The sequence below is a fragment of the Rattus norvegicus genome, chromosome 2 (assembly GCF_021556685.1).
Source record: "Rattus norvegicus strain SHRSP/BbbUtx chromosome 2, alternate assembly SHRSP_T2T, whole genome shotgun sequence".
NCBI lineage: Eukaryota > Metazoa > Chordata > Mammalia > Rodentia > Muridae > Rattus > Rattus norvegicus.
In genome coordinates this window covers 31090799-31117133 of record NC_141535.1, presented here as the reverse complement: position 1 = coordinate 31117133, position 26335 = coordinate 31090799, and the positions used below count along the sequence as shown (strand labels likewise).

The window sequence follows — 26335 nt, the reverse complement described above, 5'->3', positions numbered from 1 at the left end:
TCAGATCTTGTTTCAAATCACAAGAAGGAAAGCGAAGGGAGGAGGGAGTGAAAAGAAAAAGAACTCAAGCTTTATTGGATCTGTACTGAAATCTGGTTTTGTATGACTATGGTCTGAGCGGCTTCTCTGTACACATGGAGACGCAGCGATACTCTATTCCCTCAAGGAGACATGTTCATTCTAGGTAGTCTGGGCGTGTCTCAGTTACCTACAGCTCTCTAGAGGTTAATCATGAAACCTGGTCAAGTCCTGAGCTTGTCTCTCAGCACCTTCAGAAGCCACATTTGCTCAGAGCTGTTACTGCTTCATGTTTTCCCGCTGTCACAGAGTTGATGGTGATAATACCGTGGCACTGTGCAATAAAGACTTGTCTTAGTCACCGTTCTATTGCTGGAAAAAGGCATCATGACCAAGGCAACTTAGGGAAGAAAGCATTTTAATTGGGCTCTTGCTTATAGTTTTAGAGAGTGAGCTCATGACAGTCATGGTGGATGCACAGCTCTGGGACAGTAGCTAAGAGCTTACTAAGATCCACAAGTGTGAGGCAGAGGAGAGAGAGAGAGAGAGAGAGAGAGAGAGAGAGAGAGAGAGAGAGAGAGAGAAATGGCATAGGCTATTAAAGGTATGTCACTGGGAGTGACACTCTAACAAAGCCACACCTCTTAATCCTTTCCAAACAGTTCCACAATTAGGGACCAAGCATTCAAACATATGAGCATATGGGGGTTATTCTCATTCAAACCACTACAATATTAAAAGTCAAACTTTTGCTGAATATCCAAACCTTAGTGACAAATGTTAAGGAATTTGGGCTGTCTAAGTGGCTCTGCACATAACAGCACTTACTGTCAAGCTTGAGTTCCATCTCCAGGGCACACGCAGTGGAAGGAGAGACTCTATTGCTACAAGTTGTTCTCTGTTGCACACACATAGCAGCACACACATTCCCCACACATAAACACACACATACACAAACAAACATAACTTAGTGAAGAATTTAAAAAGTAGCCTTTCTCTACATATGTGAATATAAATCTAATTATATATACATATTATATATACATATATATATATGAATATGATTAATTTGTTGTGTGGGTTGGGAATTGTACTCAGAGCCTTTCATAGATGCGGCCTGACCTGCAATAGGCGAGAACTTGTCTGCACATTTGATGTTTTTAAAATGGTCTCCTTTTAACAAAGCCTCGTCGTATTTACCGGTGGGCTGGTCAATTTGGTTCTAGAACCTAGACATCATAAACAAATCAACTAGGAAATTTAAGTTTTTAAATTCGTGTTCCAAAGTAGCCATCAAAATAAAATCTCATTTATAATAAAAAAGGTTAAGTGTTTAGTTTAATCAAAAACTGGTGTTGTCTGATGCCCTTTTCTCACACAGGCTTGGTAACTCCCTTCGGTAAAATACAGGGGTTCAAGGTCAAGGCTGTACCGGGGTAAACGTATAGCAGATGATTACCTTGGATCTTGATCTTGTATGATCACCTCTCTTCTATCTCCACTCCTCATGCTAGGCACACCTCCCGACCCCATTCCAGTTTGCTTTCTGATGCTGTGAAAAATATCACAACTAAAATCAACTTGGGGATCAAGGGGTTTGTTTGGCTAACACTTCCCGTGCCCACCTATCACACATCAGGACAAGAGCTCAAGGCAAAATCTTAGAGGCTGAAACATGGGGAGATGCTGCTTACGGGCGGGCTTGCTGCTCACTCTCCACTTTCTTATAAACAGTAGTTTTTAGATTGCTTGTTTTGTTTTATGTGCACCGCATTCACGTATGTGTGCCACATGTGTGCCTGATACCTGCAAGGGTCAGACGAGGTCATCAGAACCCTTGGAACTGGAGTCATGAATGATTGTACATGCAGGTGCTGGGAATTGAACCTAGGTCCTCTGGAAGGGCAGCAAGGGCTTCTAGCTGATGAACCATCTACCCTGATTCAGTTAGCCTTTTTATATAGCCCAGGCCTACCTGCTTAGGGACGGTGTTGCCTAGTGGGCTGGGCCCTCCCCCAATCAATCATCAATCAGGAGTCTCTTGCAGACATGGCCATAGGCCAATGTGATTAAGACAATTCTTCAACTAAGACGCCTTCTTCCCAGAAGACTCTAGGCTGTATCAAGTTGATAACATTTAACTAAGTCACACTTCCTTACTAGTACCCATTGTAGACTTAGTCTAGTCTTTTCCTAATATGTGGGGTCAAGAAGAGGGAAAAATATTCATAGAGAGCACAGGCAGGGGTAGCCCGTAGTGGATGTCTAGACACGCAGTGCCCACTGCCCCTTTGTGGTGTTGCATATTGGATAGATATTCTGAGCTTAGGATGCTCTGAGATAGTCAGTAAAATAGGCACTCCATTCACCGGCCTAATAGTATGCATGGCAGGAGTCAGCAGCTATGTTAGCTGTGTGATTTTTCCACCCAAGGGGCTGAAGGTTCATTGTAGAACCTATGTTGATACCATGTTTGGCCACTCAGCTGTTCAGCAAATAAACATATAATTCCTTATTTTTTTTCATATTTTTATGGGCTGAGGGAATCTCAAAAGGAAATCATTATGGTCACAAGAGGGTAGCTTTTTGCTGTGGCCTTGAGATGGCTCAGTAACTTGGATCCAGCCAGGGATAGCCTGTGCTAGCCTGCATACTTTTCTGACCTGTGGTCACTCTGGATGTGCCCTGACTGTGGTCCTGCATCCTCAACTGCTCCTCTCACATCACCTGTGTACCAGTGTGGACTGTAGAATACGCCAGAAGGACAGACATGGTGTTTCTGAGAAACTGCAGAAAAAGTGAGAGTTTGTGGCGGGGGGCGGGAGGGTGTTTGCCCCTGACCAGCTTCTTTTGTCATCCTGGGACCCTGGCTGTGAGTTCCTCTACCAGGGCTTATCTTACCCTACTTGGTGCTGCCTTGTCAGCTCTCCCGGTTCTAAGGTCTGTGATGGTTTTCCCTTTCTTTTACATATCTGAGGCCCAAAGTGCTTTTCAACAATTTTTCCCACTTTATCCTGTAGGCTCTTGATCAAGAAGCCAAGACAGAGAGAGCAACCATGCCTTCTGGAGCTGCGGAAACTGAAGAAGGTAATGCCTGTTCCTACCCCATGTAGGGAAGCCAGAAAAGGCAGGGTTACTAACCAGCCTGTTGACGTGTATAGCGGAGAGCATAGCAGGAAATAAGGGGTAGAGAGGTAAGCTCTGGGGTTGTACGGTCTACGCATCTTACTCAGCTAGCATTTACACGATGCCATTTTGCCATTTGCTAGCTCTGGAGCAGGTCCTCGTGGTCCAGATCTTCAGAGCTGTCTCAGCACAGCCTTTATTGGTGTCTCTCCAATGCCCCAAGTTTCCTTCTTCCAAAGTCAGCACGACAACCTCTCCGCTCAGTCAAGTTTTATAGAACTCCTCCCTTGGGCTCCGATGGTGGAGCTTCCAAAGGCAAGACATGTCTTCGTTGTCAGGAGGAGTGGACGGTCCTGCTAGCATTTAGAGATGAGGCGTGATGTGTCAGGGGTGTTTGCTGGGGTCCAGAATGGCCCTGAGAACCTTGGTCCTACAGAGCCGACACCAAGGTTGAATGCAGCCCTGCTAACGGTGGGGGTTCCCACGGCGGGATTTTTTTTTTTTATAATACAGTTATTATCCTACTCCACATAAGGCACAAGGAACCACTCAGCCACTCTTTTCCAGAGCACTCAGCTTGCCAGAAGGAACACCATTTGCTCCTAATTCTATTCAGCATGGCTGGGCGTTTCTTTGACTATTGTGGTGGTGGTGGTGGGGGGAGTGTTACAGAAGCCTTGCTGCAGTTCACACATTTTCCCTATGCAAATAATTCCAACTGTAAGTTGAATACTAAGCATATTTTTTATTGTAGGAAACATTCTTACTTGGATTTTTTTTTGCATATTACTGTGCTTCTCGTGTGAAATAGAATCTTAACTTCCCTCTAAATCCAGGCATTAACACAAATCTTATCATCATGTACACACAGAACCACTGGGTGCCTCATTTCTGTAACTTGAGTTTTTATTGGGCGGAGTGGGGAGGCCAGTCCTTCTCGGCCGAGGCCTTCCTCATGGCACATAGTTCAGCTCCTGCTACTTCCTCTTGGTGTGGATGTGCGTGCCCACCCTGTTCCTATGAAGCTGAGCACAGCCGTCCTTGGACACCTTGAGCAGCAGCCCCATGGCACACTTCTCATAGGGCAGGAAGCCCTAGACCTCCTGGATCAAGTCCCCCTAGGGATTGACATGGTTGGTGAGGTGTTCCCCTCAGCCTCTTCTTGATGTTCTTTGTCAGCAAGTGGTCCCCGTTGAGGCGCATGGCCGTGAAGTAATGCAGGGCCATAGCTGCTGTTTTCCAGTGACGCAGGAAAGCACTGTTAATGTTGAAGTACAGCTAGGGTTATCATATCGACATTATTTATTTTGAAATTATATGTAGATGTAAATGAATATTCCCATGGCCGTGGAGCAGAATCAATTCATCTGCTTGGTTTGGGGCTGATGGTGGGACTTCACGAAGTATCAGAGACCGTGAAGGGATGCCAGCCTGATGAGGCTGAGATGCTGGGGTCAGGGACAGCCTTGGGCTGGTCCTTTGTTTCTCTGCCCTGAGTGTTAACAGCTGGTTAGGACTTTGATTCTGCATTTAATTAGCAGCTCAGGGTAGCTGCATTCCAAGTATTTGACAGCTAGTGTGAAATTAGGTCCTTCTCCTCTGCGTTGGCTGAAAGGAAGCCTTGGAGAAAGAACATTTGTGAGGAGTTGCTGGGGTCTGTGTATCATCCAAGCACACTGTACCTGCTCCTGGGTTAAGCCTGAGCAATTGAGCTTCCTGTTCCTGCTGCTTCTTGGGGCTGGGCTGGGGGCAGGAATTGCCTTGGCTGTGTTCTGTGACCACTGCTCTGACTGCCCAAGGAGGTAGTCTAGGTAATATGTTTTCTCTTTGAAGATCGTATAAGAAACTTCTTTCTGGTCTTGGGTCAGGAATGCTGGCTTTTCCTAAGCACTTGGCCCATTTTTTTTTAAAAAAACTGCTGTAACTGTAGCTGATCAGGTTTCCTACTTGGCTGACAGACATACCCAGAGGAAAGCTTTTGACCTGCCAGTTCTGAGAGCTCTACCTCTTCATATCACCTCTAGTTAGTTCTTACGCTCTATCCCTTTTAAAAGTCGACCTCTGAAGTTTTATAGGGATTACCTCATGCATCTTTCTTCCCTTATTGTCTGCCTTCAAACTGAGAACAAAAATGAAGTCTAAATAAATACTGGATTGTGGAGTTCTTGAGCCGAGAAGGCTGGCGGTTGTGGCTGGACAGGAAAACAAGCTCACCAGGCAGAGTATAGCAAGTGAGCCATTTGAAAAATTGTTTCAAGCATGCTGTAGCCTGTGACAGTGGCAGAGTCAAGGCAAGCCTCATGGAAAATATGGAGGTGGGATCTAAGGGAGAGAAGGGAATCCCAGAGACTGGAGATGAATGAGAGAGAATATCGGTCATTTCCTGTCTGCACGCCCATGTGTGGTAGTAGAAATACCAAGAACACAGACTTCAGGGTAGCCAGATTGGCAGGGATTTTAGAAGATCTGGGAGAGGGCACGGGAGCTTTTCCCTGAGAATTCTGGGAGCTCTAAATGGAAGCCAGGGGACTGGTCAGAGGGCTTCAGAAGGGCTATAACTTGATGAGGTAAGTCCAAGGGGGAGGTAGGGAATAGATGGATGTTGTCTAGGGCGAAGTGGGGCTAAAGGAGTATTGTCTTAGATGAGGTGGGAATAGATGGCTGTTGTGGGAAAAGAGATGAGTGTTGTGGGAAAAAAGGACAGTTTTTCTGTGACTGGGGTGTTTCTGGGTGGGCTACACGGCGGGACTATGACATACAATGTACTCAGTTTAGACAGGATGAATTTGATGGGCCTGTGGGACAACCAAGTGAACAGGACTAAAGATAGCAAACCCAAAGAGTTTGGCAAGAACCCCAAGTCTGCTAGATCCACGTAACTAAGGGGCAAATTTTGTAGACCTTCTAGATGACCTGTTGAAGGAATGTTAGGAGCTGGTTGCACCTCCCAGCAGAGGGCAGTGTTGGACTCACGTGAAGGAACTTGGGTTTCTTCCTTTCCAATGCCTACCACGACTCAACCGGAAGGAAGGGAATCCTGAAGGTAAAAGTGGCCTTTTCAAATTTCTTCTCTCTTTTCCCACATAGAAGGTTTAATGAGAGAAGAAGAATAGAAGAGGAGAGGAATAAAGGCCAGCCATGAGCAGGTGGAGGGAACGGGGTAGGGTGGAGAGAGAAGAGGAAGAGGAAGAGGGCACGAGACCAGAGAAGAGTAAGAGCTAAGAACAGGACCCTTTTATTTCTTCTTAATGCTTTGTGCATTAGATATTAGACAGATTGTGCTTCTTTCCTCCTGCTGTGGTAATAAGTCGGGGAGGAAATTTTAAACTGATGTTTGTGGCTGTCATAGAGTAAGGAACTGTAACTTTAGCCTGGAATTCAATTTGCTGTCTTTGTGAGTGTGATAAATTATTTATCATCATCATCATCATCATCATCATCATCATCATCATCATCATCATCATCACTATTACTATTATTGTGAACCAATTATGGTTTTATAATTTCATGATTGCTATTGTGCCTGAAGAATAACTGGGAAGTTATTCTGAACAAATAAAATGACCCTGTCCAGTCACTATCCTGCCGCTGAGAAGAGACACCGTGAGCAAGGCAACTCTCATAAAAGAAAACATGTAATTGGGAACTTGCTTATAGTTTTAGAGGGTTAGTCCATTATGGTGTGGAGCGTGGTGGCACCCATGGTGCTAGAGCAGTAGCTGAGAGCTACGTACTGGTGGGGGTGGGCAGAAGGGAGGGAGAGAGAGAAAGATAGACAGAGATGGACATACTGGGCCTGGCCTGGGCTTTGAACACCACCAATCCCACCCCCAACCCCAGTGACACACCTCCAAGAAGACCACAGGGTCCAATCCTTCTAATCTTTTCACTCCCTGGTGACTATGCACTCAAATACATGAGCCTATTAAGGCCATTCTCATTCAATCCATCACAGGCCCCAAATCACTGAAAAAGAATTAAGCTTCATTTTCTCACTTGCCTTCTTAGTCTTTCTTACTCAGTGAAGAAGGGTCAGGAGAGATGAGAGATGTGGAATGGCATCACTCTCCAGAGTACCTTCCTCCGACCACTTCCTAAGGATCTTTCATTGATCAGCTATATTGAACAAGGGCAACTCTCATAAAATAAAACATGTAATTGGGAACTTGCTTACAGTTTTAGGGGGTTAGTCCATTATGGTGTGGAGCGTGGTGGCACCCATGGTGCCTTACGATTTTTCTTTTGTTTTATTTTCCTAATCCCTTGAGACAAGATCTCATGTCAGACCAGGCTGACCTTGAACTTGTTATGTAGCCAAGAGTGACTTTAAATGGCTTAGTCTCCACCCTCTACCTGCCAAGCACGAGATTACAGGTATGCACCTCCATGCCTGCTTTATACCCTAGGATTTTCTGAAGAGCAATGCCCTGACCTTGTCTTGGAAGATGCTCTGAAAAGTATGGCTTCTTTCACCAGTATTACTTAGAAAACATTCTGCATGAAACCTTAGAGACCCAGATGCATTTGATGTGCATTTGTTACAGATTCTAGTAAGTCAGGAATCAGGAACATGTGTAGCCCTTGTTCAACTTAGCTGATCAATGAAAGATCCTTAGGAAGTGGTCAGAGGAAGGCACTCTGGAGCATGATGCCATTCCACATCTCTCATCTCTCCTGACCCTTCTTCACAGGCCTCATTTTTTCCCACCACCACCACCGGGTTTCTCAGGATCTATCTGCACAGTGGCTTTCTCTGCAAATGGTCTAGGGAGGCGTCTTTGAAACTACTCACGGTCACCTTGTGTGTGTGAAGCCATCTGTACCTCCTGATACTCTATCAAAATTCCCTTTATATTCTTGTGCTTTTGAGACCCAGACCTTCCCCTATAGGAGGCCACTTGGCCTCTCTGTCTCCTGAGTTCTGAGATTAAAGTTGTGGGCCACCACACTTGGTTCCCACAGCCCTTGGTTCTGTTAGAGGCACTGCATACTTACAGCTTATTGGTCAAAACACGAGCTGAGAACCATTGCACTCCCAGGAACCACTGTTCAAATCCAGGTTGTCGCTGCCTCCTCCTCCTTCCTCCTTCTTCCTCCTCCCCTTCTCCTCTTCCTCCTCCTCCTTCCTCCTTCCTCCTCCTCCCCTTCTCCTCTTCCTCCTCCTCCTTCCTCTTCCTCCTCCTCCTTCCTCCTTCTTCCTCCCCTTCTCCTCTTCCTCTTCCTCCTCCTCCTTCCTCCTCCTCCCCTTCTTCTCTTCCTCCTCCTCCTTCCTCTTCCTCCTCCTTCCTCCTTCCTCCTCCTCCCCTTCTCTTCCTCCTCCTCCTTTCTCCTCCTCCCCTTCTCCTCTTCCTCCTCCTCCTTCCTCTTCCTCCTCCTCCTTCCTCCTTCTTCCTCCCCTTCTCCTCTTCCTCCTCCTACTTCCTCCTTCCTCCTCCTCCCCTTCTCCTCTTCCTCCTCCTTCCTCCTCCCCCTCCCTCCTCCTCCCCTTCTCCTCTTCCTCCTCCTCCTCTTCCTCCTCTTCTTTGTCTTCTTCCTACTCTTCCTCCTCCTCCTTCTTTCTCTTCTTTTTAGTATTTTTATTACCATATATTAATTACACAAATGAGTAGATTTGATTATTGTACATGTAAATCACATAGTTTGTTCCATTTAAAAATTCCTTTGTAGCTAGGGTAAGCCATCTGTGTGATATGCTGTCTCAGCTTTTGTATCACTTGTCTGTGACTTTGTTATAATAGCTTCTCCCTTCAGTATTGACCTCCATATTTTCCTTAACAAGGAAACAGGGAATGGGGATTGGAACTTGTGTTCCAACAGGGCAAGACCATTTCCCTTGGGGCTGGGCAGGCTCAGTTGTTGGCCTGTGTGGATCTGATGGGAGAGGCCAAGAACCCAGCCCAAGACACTGCCTGAGCAGGCAGCATGAGCCCTGTGGCTTCTCGTCTTGCATGGTCTGTAGTTGTGTGTTTTGTGCCTGCTCTGTACTGTGCACTATTGCAGGCCTGGAGATTCAGCAGTGACCAAAAGCAAGCAACGAGGGAGCTCTGATCGTTCCTCTCAGTAATTTCTTCCCACACTTCTGAGGACTTACTGTATGCCAGGCCCTGTTGTAGGCACCGAGCATGTGCATGGGAACTGAAGGAAGCTGTGTGTACTTGCAGAGTATCCACACCAGTGGTCCTGGGGAAGGAGCATTTCTGAGCGTTAAGAGTTGACTTTTCCTTGTGATCAAATCTCAACAGAGATTTGGCTTCAATAGCACATCTTGTCCAGGCAGTCAGAAGTCAGTCAGTTATCCATCATTTTCCCCTTTGCACTGCGATGTCCCAGCCCCTCCCAGACAAGAGAGTCTATTTATCACTCGCTCACCCTGCTGGTCTAGAATCTTCTCTGGTGTTTGTGTGATGGAAAAAGTCTAACATCGGGATCATCGCCTGGAAAGGGTAATCTCAGCTTTTGTCACGGGGACGTCATGGCTTACAGGCTCAGACTCGTCTTGGTGACACACGCTGCCGACGGCTCAGAGCTCAGCTCCGCCATGGATGCCTTTTCAGCATTATGAAAGCTACTCAGCCCTGTTTGCCTTCCTGGCAATGGCCGAGGAGGGTGGAGGAGAGTGAGCCTGTATAGTTGTGGCCCAGGGCCTGATGCCTGGATCTAAGTGTAGGTAAAGTAGTTGCAGCCTATAGCGTAGGTAGGGATTTAAGTATACATCATGAGGTACCAGGGCACACCATGTGTGTCTCAGTGACTGGAAGTGAGTGGACTTTTGCTCAAATGTTGTTCATGTAGTTTGTGGAGGGTGGGTGGGCTGGTTTCCACATTTAAATGCTCCCTGTGAGTCAGTGTTGGTAGGGCAAGAGGTTTGTTATCCGCACAGAGTAACTTGGAGCTTTTTAGAATGGTTGCATGCAGTTGATGCAAGTGTACCAAGATGTGAGTCGGTTAAGCTGGGGGTGCCGAGAGATGAGATGTTGGGGACTGAGGGTATCTATTGTCAAGAAAGCTGTCTTCTGAGATGATGCTTCAGTCAGAGATGAAACCACCTCCTCCCCTAGTTGGGAGTACCTAAGGCCTCATGAGTGTCGTTCACTAGGAAGTTGGGGGAAGATAAACAGTGGAACATGCCTTTAGTCCCTGTACTTGGGAGGCAGAAGCAGGGAGATCTTTGTTAGTTTGAGGACAACCTGGTCTGCAGAGTCAGGGCTGTAAAGAGAAACTGTGTCCTGAAAAAACTAAAAAGAAGAAGAGGAGGAGGAGGAGGAAGAAGAGGAGGAAGAGGAAGAAGAGGAAGAGAAAGAAAAGAAATAAGAGGAGAAGGGGAGGTAGAAGGAAGAGGAGAAGATAGAGGAGGAAGAAGAGGAGGAATAGGGGGAGAAAGAAGTGGAGGAGTAGGAGTAGAAAAATGGTTACTGGAGGCTGAGAAGGTGGGGGAGGGTGGAGGTATTATGGGGAATTTGGATGACAAGTGCCAACATCCTGGCATGTGAAAGGAACATATTGTTCTGTAGATATTTTAAGAACTAGAACAGAGGCATTTAGAGGCTCTGAAATCTCAGGCTTGGTAGAAATGCACATTTCTCTGATATATTCTACACGTGTAAATACGTATAAGCCAGTGTCAATTAAGATAATTTGTTAGTCCCTTGAGATTTTCATACAACTCGTTTTAATCATATTCACTCCACCTCCCCAACTCTTCTCAGATTTAATCCTCTCTCTACCTTTCTAACTTTGTTTCCTAATTTTTTTTATCCTTCAAGACTAATTTGTGCTGCCCAATTATTGTTAGAATGGTCAACTAACCAGAGGCTATATTCTTTTTTTTTTTTTATTAACTTGAGTATTTCTTATTTACATTTCGAGTGTTATTCCCTTTCCGGGTTTCCGGGCAATCATCCCCCTAATCCCTCCCCCTCCCCTTCTTTATGGGTGTTCCCCTCCCCATCCTCCCCCCATTGCCGCCCTCCCCCCAACAATCTAGTTCACTGGGGGTTCAGTCTTAGCAGGACCCAGGGCTTCCCCTTCCACTGGTGCTCTTACTAGGATATTCAATGCTACCTATGAGGTCAGAGTCCAGGGTCAGTCCATGTATAGTCTTTAGGTAGTGGCTTAGTCCCTGGAAGCTCTGGTTGCTTGGCATTGTTGTTCATAAGGGGTCTCGAGCTCCTTCAAGCTCTTCGAGTTCTTTCTCTGATTCCTTCAATGGGGGTCCCGTTCTCAGTTCAGTGGTTTGCTGCTGGCATTCGCAGAGGCTATATTCTTAAAACTAACTCTCCTCTCCTCCCTTCCTCCCTTTCTCCCCTCCTCCCCTCCTCCCTTCCTCCCTTCCTCCCCTCCTCCCTTCTTCCCCTCCTCCCCTCTCCCCTCTCTCCTCCCCATTCCTCCCTCCCCTCTCCCCGCTCCCAGCCCAGCACCTAACAATTGCTAATAGCTCCACAGTTAGGGACTGGATTGTGTGCCTGATACCTGACTCCATACTGGGATTTTGTCTGGTGCTTGATGTCCCAACCACTGTGAGTTCATACGCATCGTGTCTTGCTGTGTCCAGAAGACATTTCCTTGTAGTCATCCACCATATCTGTTATACTCTTTCTGCCTCCTCTCCCTCAATGGTCCTTAGGGTTTGGGAGGGATACCTGTGGTGTGTTTATCTGTTATGGGCAAAGCATTCTGCAGTCTCTAATTCTCTGCCTCTTGGCCAAGCGTGGATGAGGGTGTTAGTTGTCATCTAGTGCAAACAGATGCTCCTCATGAGAGTTTCGAAATGTATTGATCTGTAGGTAAAATGACAGACACTGGCATGGCTGTGGGGAGAGGGCAGCACATATTCACTGGGGAGTTGCACAAACTGGTGCAGCCAGCATAAAAGAAGTGTGGAGATTCCTTTAAAAAAATGACGTTTAAAAGTGACAAAAGGGCTGCAGAAAATGTTTCTCTAAGCCAGAATGTGGTTTGCTGTTAATTCTTTCATCCTACTGGGAAGCCCAGTCTTTTCTGTTTGTTTGTTTGTTTGTTTGTTTAGAGATTTAGCTCCTGACTCCATTTTCCCTAAGGGGAAATTACTTTCCTCCTCAAAGGTCCACGGATAAAGACAGGGTGTCAGTCTGGGAGCATGCTCACTATTAGAACAAGTCTAGCTTTTCCCCATACCTAAAGGAAAAGTCTCACTGTCCATTGTATCTCGGAATTCAAGGGTGGTGGTTTAAGCTGGAGGGAGCTTTACTGAGCGTCTGGTTAGACCACCTTCTGTAGCTCACGGGGCAGCCTGGCCTCCCTACCATGGTTTCCCTCTTAATTGAGTGTCTTTCTTCTAAATGGGTCAAACTAGCAGGATCGGGACAAGTGTAGAAGTTAGCTAAGGACTAATAGATTCGGACAGCTTATTCTAAAAATCTAGGCCTGTAAATGACATTTTTATATTCTAACTAGCTCGTATAAAAGACACACAACCCTGATGTTTTATTTACTGCCTAGAGTGCGCAGGTTTTGAGCTATTCTAATTTGTATCCCAGCTGAATGTTCCTCATTACCTCCTGTTTCTCCTGGTCATTTGCTCATGGTCTATCTCCTCTCACGCTAGCCTCCTCTTCTCTCCTGTGTCCTTCCTCCTTCCCTGGTCTCTCCTGAGACCCCTCACTTGATCCTCTAGTCCTGTCTTTCCTTTTCTATGGCCCAGTCACAGGCTTTAGCCTTTTATTGATCAATTAATCTAGGGAAAAAGTTTGCACAACAAAAGCTGGTACACGTGAGAATCCTTCCATCTCAGGGCAACCAGATCATTGGGTACAGAATTTGGCATTTGCATATGTAGCAACACCAGACCAACCCCAGGATAGCCCAAGAATTCCTTTCTTGAAGTAGACTCTAGGTGAAGTCAGGGAACATAAAAGCAGTTATAAACTAAAGTTACATTTTGATTTATCTTTTTGAAAAATGGCTTATGGGCTAAAGAGATAGCTCAGTGTTTAAGGGCACTGGCTGCTCTTCCAGAGGTCCCGAGTTCGATTCCCAGCAACCAAAGGGTGGCTCACAACCATCTGTAATGGGATCCAATGACCTCTTCTGGTGTGTCTGAAGATAGCTACAGTGTACTCACATACATAAAATAAATAAATCTTTTTTTTTTTAAAAAAGATGACTTACTTTACCTTATTTAAGTAGTTGATTAAAATAGGAAAAAGATGCCCTAATTTCATTTTGAAATATAAATGGCTTTTAAAAAGCCTGTGCTTATTGGCGATTGGTGATTTGATTGCAACCAAATTTTGAGGCTGAGGTTCTCTCCCTCAACCCATGTTTGAATTGTTCACTCTTGAGAGCCCAAGGTAAGAATGTATATGAATATAAAAGTTCAAAAGACAAATTAAACAGAATCATCATGTGACATACTCAAGAGCTGAGAGGGCAAATATCCGCACATACTTTGTACACTATTTTACCTAATAACTAAGTTTAAAATAAAAATTAAAAACTGTCCATTCTATACGAATATCAGCTGCTTCGTTAATTTCTACCAGGTAAGTTTTCCTGAAGATCAGAGCATCGAATATTTTCAAAATAGTTTCAAATGTTTCCCTAAATATTTTCAGAGTGCCGGTCAGTTTTGAAGCTAAACTCAGAAGCACCTTTGGAGAGGAGGGCTGTTCATGGCATCCATTAGCATTCAAACTTTTTTCTTCAGAGCCTGCCCCACATGTGGCCCATACATATACAGCCACCCAATTAGACAAGATGGATGAAGCAAAGAAGTGCAGGCCGACAGGAGCTGGATGTAGATCTCTCCTGAGAGACACAGCCAGAATACAGCAAATACAGAGGTGAATGCCAGCAGCAAACCACTGAACTGAGAATAGGACCCCCGTTGAAGGAATCAGAGAAAGAACTGGAAGAGCTTGAAGGGGCTCGAGACCCCTTATGAACAATAATGCCAAGCAACTAGAGCTTCCAGGGACTAAGCCACTACCTAAAGACTATACATGGACTGACCCTGGACTCTGACCTCATAGGTAGCAATGAATATCCTAGTAAGAGCACCAGTGGAAGGGGAAGCCCTGGGTCCTGCTAAGACTGAACCCCCAGTGAACGTGATTGTTGAGGGGAGGGCAGCAATGGGGGGAGGGTGGGGGGGGAACACCCATAAAGAAGGGGAAGGGGAATAAAAAAAACTTTTTTCTTCATGCGGTGGCCTTTAAAGTTGAGTCAAGGAGGTGACTTGGTGGGTAAACTCGGTGCTTCCTAAGTGTGGGAACCAGAATCTAGATCCCCAGAACCAACATTAAAAGTGGGGCCAGTGTGGAGGCTTACCTGCAACCCAGCGCTTGTGAGGTAGAGACAGGGGCTCTGGCTAGCGAGAGTCTCTTAACAGCCAGCTCTGGGTTCAGTGAGAGATCCTGACTCAGTAAACAAAGTGCACAGTGACAGACACCTATGTCAGCCTCTGCCACACACAGGGCCATGCACTTGGGAACATACATGGACATTCACGTACATAGAGCACACACACGCACATATATGCAAAAGTAAAAAGTAGACATTAAAAAATCTCATGCATTTTTGGCTGGGTTTTAGGTGAGATGTGTTCATAGCCAGAACACTTCCTTAAATGTTTGAACCTGCCCCTCCACACTCAGTACTTTAGAAATATGGGGGCTGCATTTATGCCTGCTGGTTTAAATTCTTCCATATTTCATATATAGCCTTTTTTTGGTGGCAGATCATCCGGTTTTATTACACTCAAGCACAGATAATTTGGAATATCTATATTAAGAATAATTGTGTAGTTGAGTTTTCTTTTTTTTCATTTAAAAATTTGGAGTTGTAGATTGTCGTGAGGTGATTGAGGTGGGTCTGGGGAATTGAACTCAGGTACTCTGGAAGATCAAGCATTCATCACACTGAACCAACTCTCCATTACCCCTAAAATAAATATTATAACCAATAAAAACAAGTGATGCCTGGCTATGGACAAAGAGAGACCTTGTTGGTGGTGTTATTTTCCCATCAGTCAGGGGCTGAGAAGATGGCAGTCCTTTGTTCCTTTGTTCATCCTAGTTTGATGCCCGGCTGGGTGGCCAAAGCTGTCTTATACCCAGGCCTCATAAAAGTCAAGTCAGATCAGATCGAGGCACCACAGTGCAGGAGGAGGAAGCCAGAAAGCTTTGAACCACCGTTGCCATCCACAGACCTTCCCTCCAGCACACGGGACAAGTGGGCCATAGACACCCTTACTGCCACCCCATGCAGCATGATGGAGGAGGTCACCCAGGGGCTGCCAGCTGTGTGGCCAGCCTGCAGTGAGAGCCACCTCAGTGTGCAAGGATGTGGTTGTTAGGTGGGAGAGAAGGAGAAGAGGAGCAGCTTGAGCATTATGAGGAGGGATGGGACTGGAGACTCCGGGGGTGGGGAGGAAGAGTCAGCTGAGTGGCTACCTGAGGCCATGGTGAGGTCCCAGCCTGAGCTGCCACTAAGGGTCATGTCTGAACCTGTAGCCACATAGCGATGGGTCCATATCAGTGTTCACGGTTCATGTTACCATCTGAGAACATGGGGATGTCCCTCGTTGGGGCAGCCATCAGGGACCATGTGGATGTCCAGGCTTGTGTATAACTGGTCCCTCCCCTCCCTGAATGGAGTGCTCTGGAGAACTGTACCCTTCTCTTGCCAGCACAGTGGAGCTGGCCCTGGCTGCTAGGGTATGGGTGAGCCTGCCCCAAGGGTGTGAGTATGGGAGAGCTGGCCCCACCACTCCCCTACCTAGGATAGGCATGGGTGTAGAGGTGATGCTCCTACCTCCTGCCACTCACCATCTTCCGCAGCCAGAAAATCTGCCCACCTGTTCATGAGCTGGGATTATGACCTAGTTCTGCCCCCTCGCTGGGTGTAAAACTTGGGAGAGCAGACCTTGCACCTCGCCTGGGTAACACAGTGGAACTGGCTTTGGTGGCAAAGGCAGGAGTGAGCCAGCTCTGAGCTCGTGAGAGTGGGAGAGAGAGCTGACCCGACTGCTCACAGTGTGCAGGGTTTGAGAGAGTGGGGCCCTGCACCTTGATAGGGCAGCACCGTGGAGATGGCTCTGGAGGTGTGGATAAGGGAGAGCCGGTGGGCTGGCCAGCTCATCCGCCACCGGGCCCAGATTCAGGGCTCTGAATTGGCCCACTTCCAAATCCATATCATCGGTGAATGGGTTAGGACATGTGGAAGGGCCTGTCCTGGTTTCCCAAAGCTGCAGGATCTCCGTGACACAGGATAACTGGGAGGAGTCCATGCGAGGGTCCAGTATTGATGCTGGCACAGAAGCCACAAACCTTGAACTAGACCAGCGACTCATTACAGTGAACATTTGCAAGTGACGATGTGTGGACAGAGGGATGTTCTGTGGGACACACTGACACACTTCACCTTCCACAATGAGATGCTTTCTATGCTTTGTGTGTGTGTGTGTGTGTGTGTGTGTGTGTGTGTGTGTGTGTGTGTGTGTGTGTTTCGAGGGAGGCTGTAAGCAAAGGGCAGATATGAGGGAGAAGGAGATGAGTCGGACTGGGGTGTATGATGTGAAACTCACAAAGAATCAACAAAAAGGTAAAGAGGAATTAAACAAGGCTGCTCTAGTACTTGAAGGCACGATGCTGTTGATAAGGCCAGTTACAAAAGGCCACGCGATTCCAGCTGTGTAGAAGATCTCAAGTAGGCAAAACTACCGAGGGAAAGGAAGGTAGGCGTGATCAGGCTGAGCGATGGGAGGGAGGTCAGTGGCAGCTGAGGGACCTTGGGGAGCAGTTGCTCACAGCCACATGGCTTCAGACTGGTGTGAGGAGAATGTTCTAAAGTGGACGGTGGGTGATGGACCCCTTGGGCTATACTAGAGCCAATGAACTGTGTGCCTGAAGTGGACGGCTGGCGTGGTGTGGGCTTTACACCCCAGCCATGCTAGATGAGTGTAGCCTATATTAATAATAGGTATACTTTCCTTCGGTGACGATTTGTACTGATTCTTTTTCAAGTTTTCTTAAACAATTATTGTTGTGGCTCAGGAAAAAATGTATTAAGAGTAATTTAGATAAGAAAGTATTTCACAGAGAGGCCTCTTTCCCTATGAGTGATTCTGAATATGAAAATAAAAGGACCGTCAGCCAGCACGTGGGAGGTGCCTGAGGCTTAGACTCCTCCTTTCCCAGTGGGATCAGTGGGATCAGTGGGGTCTCGGCTGCCGTAGCTCTGTAGGGATGACCTGAGCCATTGGATTTGCCTGCAATGTTTGCGCTCTTGGGAGAAAGGACTCACTTGGGCTAACTGTCCCATTTTGTGGCTAACTGTCCCATTGTTTCTTCCACTTCCTATGATGCTGGGCCAGCAACATGGAGGAACTCAGGGATTCAAGCGTTCGAACAGATTGTGAATTAAGGGAGTCTCCTGCACCACATTAGCTGTCTGACACTGAGAGCTTCACATTCACACTGGGGCAGAAAACACGAAGCAAAACAAGGAAGCCAATGAGTGAAGTGCTAGTGCAGAACAAGAGAGGAGAAGAATTAGGCTGAGCTACCAGTGAGAAGAAGGGACAGAGGGGACAGGGATGGGGACGGAGCCTGGTCTTTCCAGGCACCCTGGGGGCCAGCACTTTAGTGATAAAGTACTTCAGGAACTGCAGGTGTTTGAATCGGCCGTTGATAAAGCAAGGAACTTTGCCTCTCTCTCTGCACGCAGAGGTGGTCACTGGTTCCCAAACCAATTTGGTCCCAGCCCAAAGTCTCATTTCAAGGAGAAAAGGATTCGTTCAAAGACCGCTTGTCATATTTGTCCTGGAATGAACTGTGTGGCCCCCTTGCCTCAGCCTCCCCATTGCTGGGATTACAGGTGTGTGAAACACACCCAAAGGACGTTGAATTGTGTGTGAATTAGCGTGTTGTTAGAGGGGTTCTATGGTGAAAGTAAGCAGCATTAGGGTGCTGTCTGAATATTTCTTAGGGAGGCAGAGCACATGGACAGTGCCACCGGCTTGCCAGCTATGAGTATGACACTTCTGTGCTGGTCTCAGGTGTGGCCAGTAGACAGGAGAATGGGAGATTAGATGGCTGGTGGACCGCCTGGTTCTACTGAGAATTTTTCTCCTGCTCCTTCCTCTCTGGAGGGAGGGTCCTTGTGGTTAAACCACAGGGCAGTTAGTTGAGAGAGTCCCGGCTCCCTCTGTTGCTTAAGCCTAGACTCTGGATCCATTTTGCAAGAAGACATAGGGAAGCTGGAACACGGAGGCGGTCTTTTCTCCAGGCAAATCTTCTTAATGAGACACTGATGTTAATCTTACAGCTACTTAACCCTGGGGTAGAAATCCCTGTTTGTTGGTGCTGTGTCATTAGTGAACATAAGTACTAGAGATTATCTCTTGTTTTATTACAGTTTGAAGCATGTTTATCGAGTTCGGTAAGTCAGATTTCGAGAGGTAATCCTTGGGCCCTGAAGACAACACTAATAAGCCCTTAAAGCAGATAGCTAGAGTTACAGATACCATTATCAGCCGGAGGTTGCTGTAGCAACAAGTAGTTTGACTGCACCGTGCAACTGATGGTACGCCGGGCTCCTGTAAAAGGAGGTGTAAAAGGAGCCCGCTCATTCAGCAGAAACTCTCCTGGGAAAGTTTAATTAAGCTGGACTAGAATAAGCACCAGAGTCTCTGGAAAGCTCCAAGGGGTGCTTCTGGTGAGCAGCTCTAAATTAAGGAAAGATATGTCATGAGTCTGAACCAGCAGAGCATCTAAGGAGTAATTTTAGGGTGAGGATTTTTCTACACGCGAAAGTTCTTTTTAAAGCTGAAAGTAACTCTAACGCAAGCCTGTCATTTCATCGTGGAGTGTGGGATTCTAAAAACCTCTGACAGTATAGTTGTCTTTGAAACTTTTTACCTAGTAGATATTCTATGTCGAGGGCACCTCATGCCTCCTACCCTCTCTCTTCTCACCTCCCTTCTATCCTACCAGTCCTAGCTTTACTTCTTTTGTTACATACGTACATGCATGCCTACATACCTGCATACATACACGCATACATGTATATATTTATGTAAAATCTAGGAACCACAAATGAAAGAAAATATGCAGTCTTTATCGTTCTGCGACTGGCTTCTTTCGCTTAATGCGATTACCTCCAGTGTATTTTTCTAGGCAGTTGTTCTAAAAGGTAGGAAACGGGGCAGGGGGGTTCACAAGAGACCACGGCGGAATGTAGGGATGGAAGTATGCTGAGATCATGGGGTCGGCCTTTTGGGGGTAGGGCTGAGGGAGAAAGCTGAATGAGCCCTTTGATACAGCAAATGATTACAGGCCACATCCTGTTTTCCAGGGTGCTCTTCAGAATAAATGCCTGCATGTATGGGACGATTTAGAGACACAGTGGCCTCAAGTGGCCAGCAGAATGGAGTTGCGTGGTCCTCTTCCTGTCTGGTGCAGATGTGTTCCTGGAACCTTTGGCTCTGTTGTTCCCTGCTCTCTGACACACTGTAGCTGTTGACCCCACGTGAAGTTTTATTATGCGGGTTTGAGTTTCCAAAGGGGGACTCCTCAGCAACGCCTATGTGGCAAACACTGCGGCAGGCGACTCGCAATTCTGTGCATTGGGGAAGTGGACTGGAAAACTTCGCCTTAACTTTTTTTGCCTTGGGCTTTTGGCACTGAAAAGGCACCTCTCGGCAGGCAAGACCTTTCTAATTTTGCTTACATGGCTGGTCTTCAGGCAAATGTTACTCTTCTGCCACCTGGTGGCCAGATTTGGGGAATGCATTTAAAAGCATAAACTATTGGCTGGGTGTCTGCAGTCCCTGCACAAAATTGAGGTCCTGTGTTTTTGTTCTTATCATGAAACCTAGTCTTGCTCGCAAATTCATGATCGATACCAGTTGTCCACAGTCGCAGCCTCGCTTGCCCCATGTAAAATAAATTCAGTTATTCTTTTAAACATGACTTGCTTTCTCCTTATGTGTATGTTCCTGTGGGGGGTATGCATACGTGTACGCGTGGGTACCAGTGGGGGCCAGAAAAGGATGTATAAAGTTATCAGTAGTCTGAGCTGAACTCAGATCCTTCGTAAGACTAGCAAGTACCCTTCGTATCCAGGTCATGCATCCAGCCAGATTCAGTTTTTGTTTTTGCTTTTTTAATTGTCCATTACCTGGATGATATTTTTTCCTCCATCTTTATTAATTTGGGTATTTATTAGTTACATTTCAATTGTTATTCCCTTTCCTGGTTTCTGGGCCAACATCCCCCTAACCCCTCCCTTTCTATGTGGCTGTTCCCCTCCCCAACTCTCCCCCAATTGCCGCCCTCCCCCCACCAGTCTAGTTCACTGGGGGTTCAGTCTTGGCAGGACCCAGGGCTTCCCCTTACACTGGTGATCTTACTAGGCTATTCATTGCTACCTATGAGGTCAGAGTCCAGGGTCAGTCCATGTATAGTCTTTGGGTAGTGGCTTAGTCCCTGGAAGCTCTGGTTGATTGGCATTGTTGTACATATGGGGTCTCGAGCCCCTTCAAGCTCTTCCAGTTCTTTCTCTGATTCCTTCAACGGGGGTACCGTTCTCAATTCAGTGGTTTGCTGCTGGCATTTGCCTATGTATTTGCTGTATTCTGGCTGTGTCTCTCAGAAGAGGTCCATTAAACAAACAAACAAACAGTGACAAGTGGAGTTGTAGTCACCTATTCTCGACTTTCCATTCTTATTTCTTTGCAACCTGTCACCCTCATCTGATTTGCCGTGGAGAACTCATACATAAGGGCTTGTACATTAAGTGTAAATGAAACCTCTGGCCGTACCAAGAGCTTAAATAAATCCACTTGGAGGTTTGAGGCAGTAGGAAACTGAATTAAACAGGAGGGGCAACTGGGGTAGGGACTGCCCAGTTTACAAACTTTCTGGGAAAATTCCTGGCCTTTCTCTGGGACCACATCAAAAAAGGTCCAGCATGCTAAGAAGCGGAGATTCAAGAAAGGATCCTGAGGCCTGGCGAGGTTGTATATTCTTATAAATGCAGGTGAAAGGTTTTCAGCTAACCACCCCTGCTAGGGAAGCCAGCATTTACGCTACCCAAGGCTAAACATGCTCCATGGTTATTTTGACAGTCTTTGAACTTGTTTCCGGGGAAACTGAGTATTTGGGAAGAGAACCAATCAGTCAGGGGACAGAGAAAGTGCCTGTCACCTGGGTTCCTGTTTGTCACAGAACACCCTGAACACTGTTTCCAGGAAAAGCTTTGCTGGGAGGGGGCCCCCCAGCCAGAGCATCTGGGGTCAGCCACTGCTTAACCAGCTGGTTGGTGCCGAGAGCTGTGTGCTTTCGTCCATGCAGAAGAGACAGCTGCCTGTCTCTTAGAACGAATTAGTCGTTTTTCTTTCTTCTACTGACATCTGTGGAATCCAGGGGAGAAGACAAGTAGGATTTCCCTCAGGTGGTACCAGTCACATCCTCGGCATCTATTAAGAACCTTTGGGTGTGTGTGTGTGTGTGTGTGTGTGTGTGTGTGTGTGTGTGTGTGTGTGTGTGTGGTGAGCATCCTTCCTTTGCAGTCAAGGATACTGATTTATATAAGGCACACCCCCCCACCCCTGCCACCCCAGGATTTCCCGAGAGAGCGCCCTGCCTTGTTTACATAGTAGTATGCACAAATAACCCCAGCGTGTGTGCAGTCAGGCGATTACATACCTCAGTCTCTGGTAGAGTCGCCTGTTAACTAGCTAATCCCGTGCAGAGGGTCCTGGGTAGCTTGTATATACCTGTCATGTATTTTCGTTGTCTGTCTGTCTGTCTTTGCCTGTCTGTGTTTCTAACTAAAGAATTATTTCTTTTGCAGAGGTTAGGAATCTGGAGTCTGGCAGATCACCCTCAGAAGAGGAGGAGGATGGACAGGTGAGGAACCATGGTCACCTGGCCTCACTGTCATCTCTGTGTATCTCTCCAGAGTTAAAGTAGGTGTGACCATCGAACCTCCTGCTCATTCAAATCCACACGCAGGCAGGGCTATGCCCATAATCCAATTTCTTTTATTAGGATCACAATGGGCTACATGCTATGTATGACCCAAGCCTAGCTATCCTGAGTTGTCACCGTCGTAAGCACGAGATGATCAACCAGCGGCATCCTCCAGAACATGCTGTGGCTGGAAGCATCTCGTGCAGGATGTTTACTGATACTGCTTTACCCGTGGGCAGCTTCCAGGTGTGTGTTAGCTGGACACACATCCTTTCCTTATTTTTAGCTCCTGGGGCTAATTATAAGCATAGATGAGTCTCCTGTTTACGTGTTGCAGTGCGAGGGGTGTGCTTTCATGGACGTTTCCCAAGATCGTCAGTCTAGCCCTCGAGAATACAAAATCGTGTTAACGAGATTCCTCACCTGTGTCCGTTTCAGCTCGTCAAAAGCCAGGCCGACGGGCCGAGTGAACAGGAAGACCAGGACCGCCTAGTTTTGGGTATGTTCCAAAATGCTGCATTGCCTGTGGCCAGGGGTGGGCGCTGTGGGCCGTTTGCTTACTTCTTTCAGCCTTCCTAGTCAGTTTTCTCCTAGTCAGTTTTCTTTAACGTTTCAGTCATAACCTTACAACTCTCACTCACAATCTAAAAGTACATAGGAAGAACCCAAAACATTCCCCTGAGGGATTTCACCCGGCCAAACTCTGGAGTGGTAGTTGCCATAATTACCTCATGTCTTCGTGAGCCTGGAGAGTGGGCTTTGGGTACCATGCTACCTGTTACGCAGTGCCGCCCAATGCATCCCATGGAGATGAGTCTGGGTGGTCTGCACCCCACCCCCTGGGCCTCTGGAGAAGACCAGGCACTGCCATGTGCGTAGGTCCCTTAAGAGAGAAGGGTAGAGATGATTCTTTTCACAGACCTGAAAATTCTCATTTCTCTTCAGACGTCCTATTTCCCCCACCCGCCTCTGGGCTCCTCCGCTGCTTTCCCCTACACAGCCCTGGAATTATTTAGAGGCCAGCAGAGTAGAATGAAGTTTGAGTGGGAGAACAAGGGCCCGGCGGCTGCCATCAGATGCCCGGCGACTGGGATGTATGAGTCTTCTTCAGGTGCAGTGCAGCTGAGGCTGCTTGCACACTTGTCTTAGTGTTTCCATGGCCATGAACAGACACCATGACCAAGGCCACTCTTATAAAGGACAGCATTTACTTGGGGCTGGCTTACAGGTTCAGAAGCAAGGCAGCGTCCAGGCAGGCATGGCGCTGGAGGAACTGAGAGTTCTATATCTTGTTCCAAAGGCAAGAAGGAGAAGCCTATCTTGCAAGCAGCAAGGAGGAGGGCCTCAAAGCCTGCTCCTACAGTGACACACTTTCTCCAACAAGGCCACACCTACTCCCAGCAGTCCTATTCCCTATGGGCCAAGCCTATTCAAACCAACCACAACACTCAAAGGACACATGGGAACAGAGCTGTCTTGGAGGTGGCCCTGGGTGAGAAGGTTGCGGATGAGGCAAGTCCGCAGGCTAAGGAGAGTTGAGAGTGTATTATGTGGCAGAGGCAGCGGACATGTGGAGGCATCACCAGCAACTCGTGAGGGGGTTCCTGGAGGCCCTGGCATTGTGTTCAGCCTCCGTGGTAGACACGTGTCAGAGCTGTTACAACCGTTGGGAAATCCCATAGCCTAGAGAAGGCCAGGAGGAAGCACCCGCAGTGTTGGTTGACTGTGCTGCTCTGGGCTTGGCACTTCGCCAGCGGTGGTTTGCTGGATGTCCTGGCCTAAGGGGCCGCTAAACTTGGAACAGAGACTTAGTTGTGTTCCAAGCGGTGTGCACACATCTGTCGCTGTTGCTATAGAACAGGAGAAAAATAATTTATATCCAGAGCCCACAACAGGGGAAGAGGAAGGAGAAAACAAAACAAAACAAAACAAAACAACAACAAAGCAAACACTGAGGACTAGATGACTCCTGTGGGCCCCAGAGTCGGGAGCGTGGTTCTCCATGCACACAAGATGTCTCAGCTGCTGCCCATTGCACCCTGTTCTCACTCTCTCTCGGGAGTGTCAGCTTTGAAGAACGTTTACTCAGACACGTTGCTGGCAGAGGAGGGGGGTTGGCTGTTAGAAGTATTAAATAGTGGGATTATTTTTAATTTGGGACTCTTAAAACCTCTCCTCAGTCTCCTGCTGATGTACTTGTTGGGTGAGAAGAGTTTTGCTTTGTAAACTGCAGTAACCCTGCCCGGGCTGAGTGCTTAGTCAGTAACGTCATTGTGGCTGAGGAGGAACATTGGGAAGGCTGAGAGGAGAGAGAGAGAGAGAGAGAGAGAGAGAGAGAGAGAGAGAGAGAGAGAGAGAGAGGAAGGAGGAGGAGGAGGGGAAGGGGGAAGGGGGAAGGGGGAAGGGGGAAAGGGGACAGGGAGTGAGGGAGGGGGGGCAGAGAGAGAGAGAGAGAGAGAGAGAGAGAGGAAGGAGGAGGGGAAGGGGGAAAGGGGACAGGGAGTGAGGGAGAGGGGGCAGAGAGAGAGAGAGAGAGAGAGCGAGAGAGAGAGGAGGAGGGAAAGGGGGAAGGAGGAGAGGGGACAGGGAGCGAGGGAAAGGGGGGGTCGGGGGAGAGGGAGAGAGAGGCTGAACAAAACTTAACATGTAGCCATCTATGAAAAGGCCACGGACACGTCTTTCTGACTCCAGCATTTTCTCTCATTATTTAAACTTTTGAATGAAGAGGGAGAGAAGAAAATCTCCTGACTTTATGAAATAAAGTGAGAGTGGACTTTAAAGGAACCCCTGAGACAGAAGAGAGAGCAGCCAGCAGTAACAGGCAGATGTAAACCAGAGGCAGAAAGAAGAAGCTGCTCCCCCAGAGGCCACTTCGAAACTCTTGTCTTTGAGTGAGCTGGTAGTCTGTCTGGACTCTTAGAACTACTAATAAAACATGCAGGATAGAAGTATGAGGGCTTTGCTGTATTGTATTACTTTAAACTGTGTGGTACAAATGTGGTGTTGTCTTGCAAACTCGATCAGTGTTGTTCTGGTGGAACTTTCCGTGTGATGGTTGCCCGGAAGTTGCTGCTTGAGTGAAGTCCTGGTGTCTTAGCGGAATCACAGAAGCTCCTGGAAAGTGATGGCGCTGCTCTGTCAGCTGGGATTATAGAGCGTGAGTGAGGCTGTACAGGCCACAGACCTGACTCTCACACTGAGGCTAAACTTCCTGCAGTTAACGAGCCGGTGCTCTCCATTGGATTAGAGATTGTATGCGTGCATTCGGCTAGAGTTGTGTGTCATGTAGCTATGGGCATGGAAAGAAACATGAGGGACCCGTGAAACTGAGATGGTGAGACAAGAGCATGGGGGCGTGTCTTGACTCTTCCTGTGGGGGGAGGGGTGGGGAGCTAGAGCACATCTCGAGGTGAGCGAGGGTGGGGTGGCGAATGGAACTGGTTGGCGCTCTTCTTGGGAAGTTTCAAGACTGATAGGCTCTGGCAAGAAGCCATACTTTATCTGCTGCTGCAGATTTGGCTGGCAGACAGAGGGCTTGGCACAGTGCAGAGCTTTTAAACAGAATCTTGGTTAAGTAAGACTTTGCAGAGGAACTGGGGAGATGGCTCAGTGGTTACGGGTACCTGCTGCCCTTGCGGGGGACCAGAGCTCGATTCCCAGCACCTGTAGCAATATAGTTCCCGGGGTTCCAATGCCCTCTTCTGGCCTCTTTGGGCACTGCATGCCTTCACTGCGTAGTTCACATACGCGAGTGAATTCATAGACGTAAGTTAAAATTAAAGCTTTAAAAGCTTTTAAGGAGAAATTAGTCTTCTATAGCTAGAGAAGATATCAACTAGGGTTAGAAGAAAATGTATTCGCTGTCTACCCAAGATGGTTCCTATGAATTTGGCTATAACATGAATTTGGCTATAACATGAATTTGGCTATAACTCCTCCCTGGGCTTTTTTTTTTTTTTTTTTTAAAGAGTTGTCACCAGGCAAAAAATGTCCTTTTACCCTTCGTTATTTACTTTGTGTTAAGTAACTACTGTCTAAGAAAGTCCCTTAAAAGGTTGCTGTACACACTTTTCACAACGTGCACAAATGCTTTTGCAAGAAGAAAAGGAAAATGGGTGTCCACTGTAGATGTAGACCGGGCATGGCCAACTCATGCAGGGGTTCAAATTGCAAATATTTTAAACACGTTGGGCCCTGGTTTTCATTTCTAATAATGTTTTCCTTGTCTTGATAAG

General features: G+C 47.2%; 1 protein-coding gene across 5 annotated transcripts in view; it reads left to right on the top strand.

Moving 5' to 3' along the window:
* The window catches only part of Arhgef28 (Rho guanine nucleotide exchange factor 28), a 297367-nt gene that overhangs the window by 141850 nt on the left and 129182 nt on the right, over positions 1–26335 (top strand). For all 5 annotated transcript variants that reach the window (XM_087625772.1, XM_087625793.1, XM_087625783.1 and 2 more), the window contains 3 exon segments: positions 3039–3105; positions 21982–22037; positions 22539–22599. In XM_087625772.1, the coding sequence (XP_087481898.1) occupies positions 3039–3105; positions 21982–22037; positions 22539–22599 (184 nt within the window).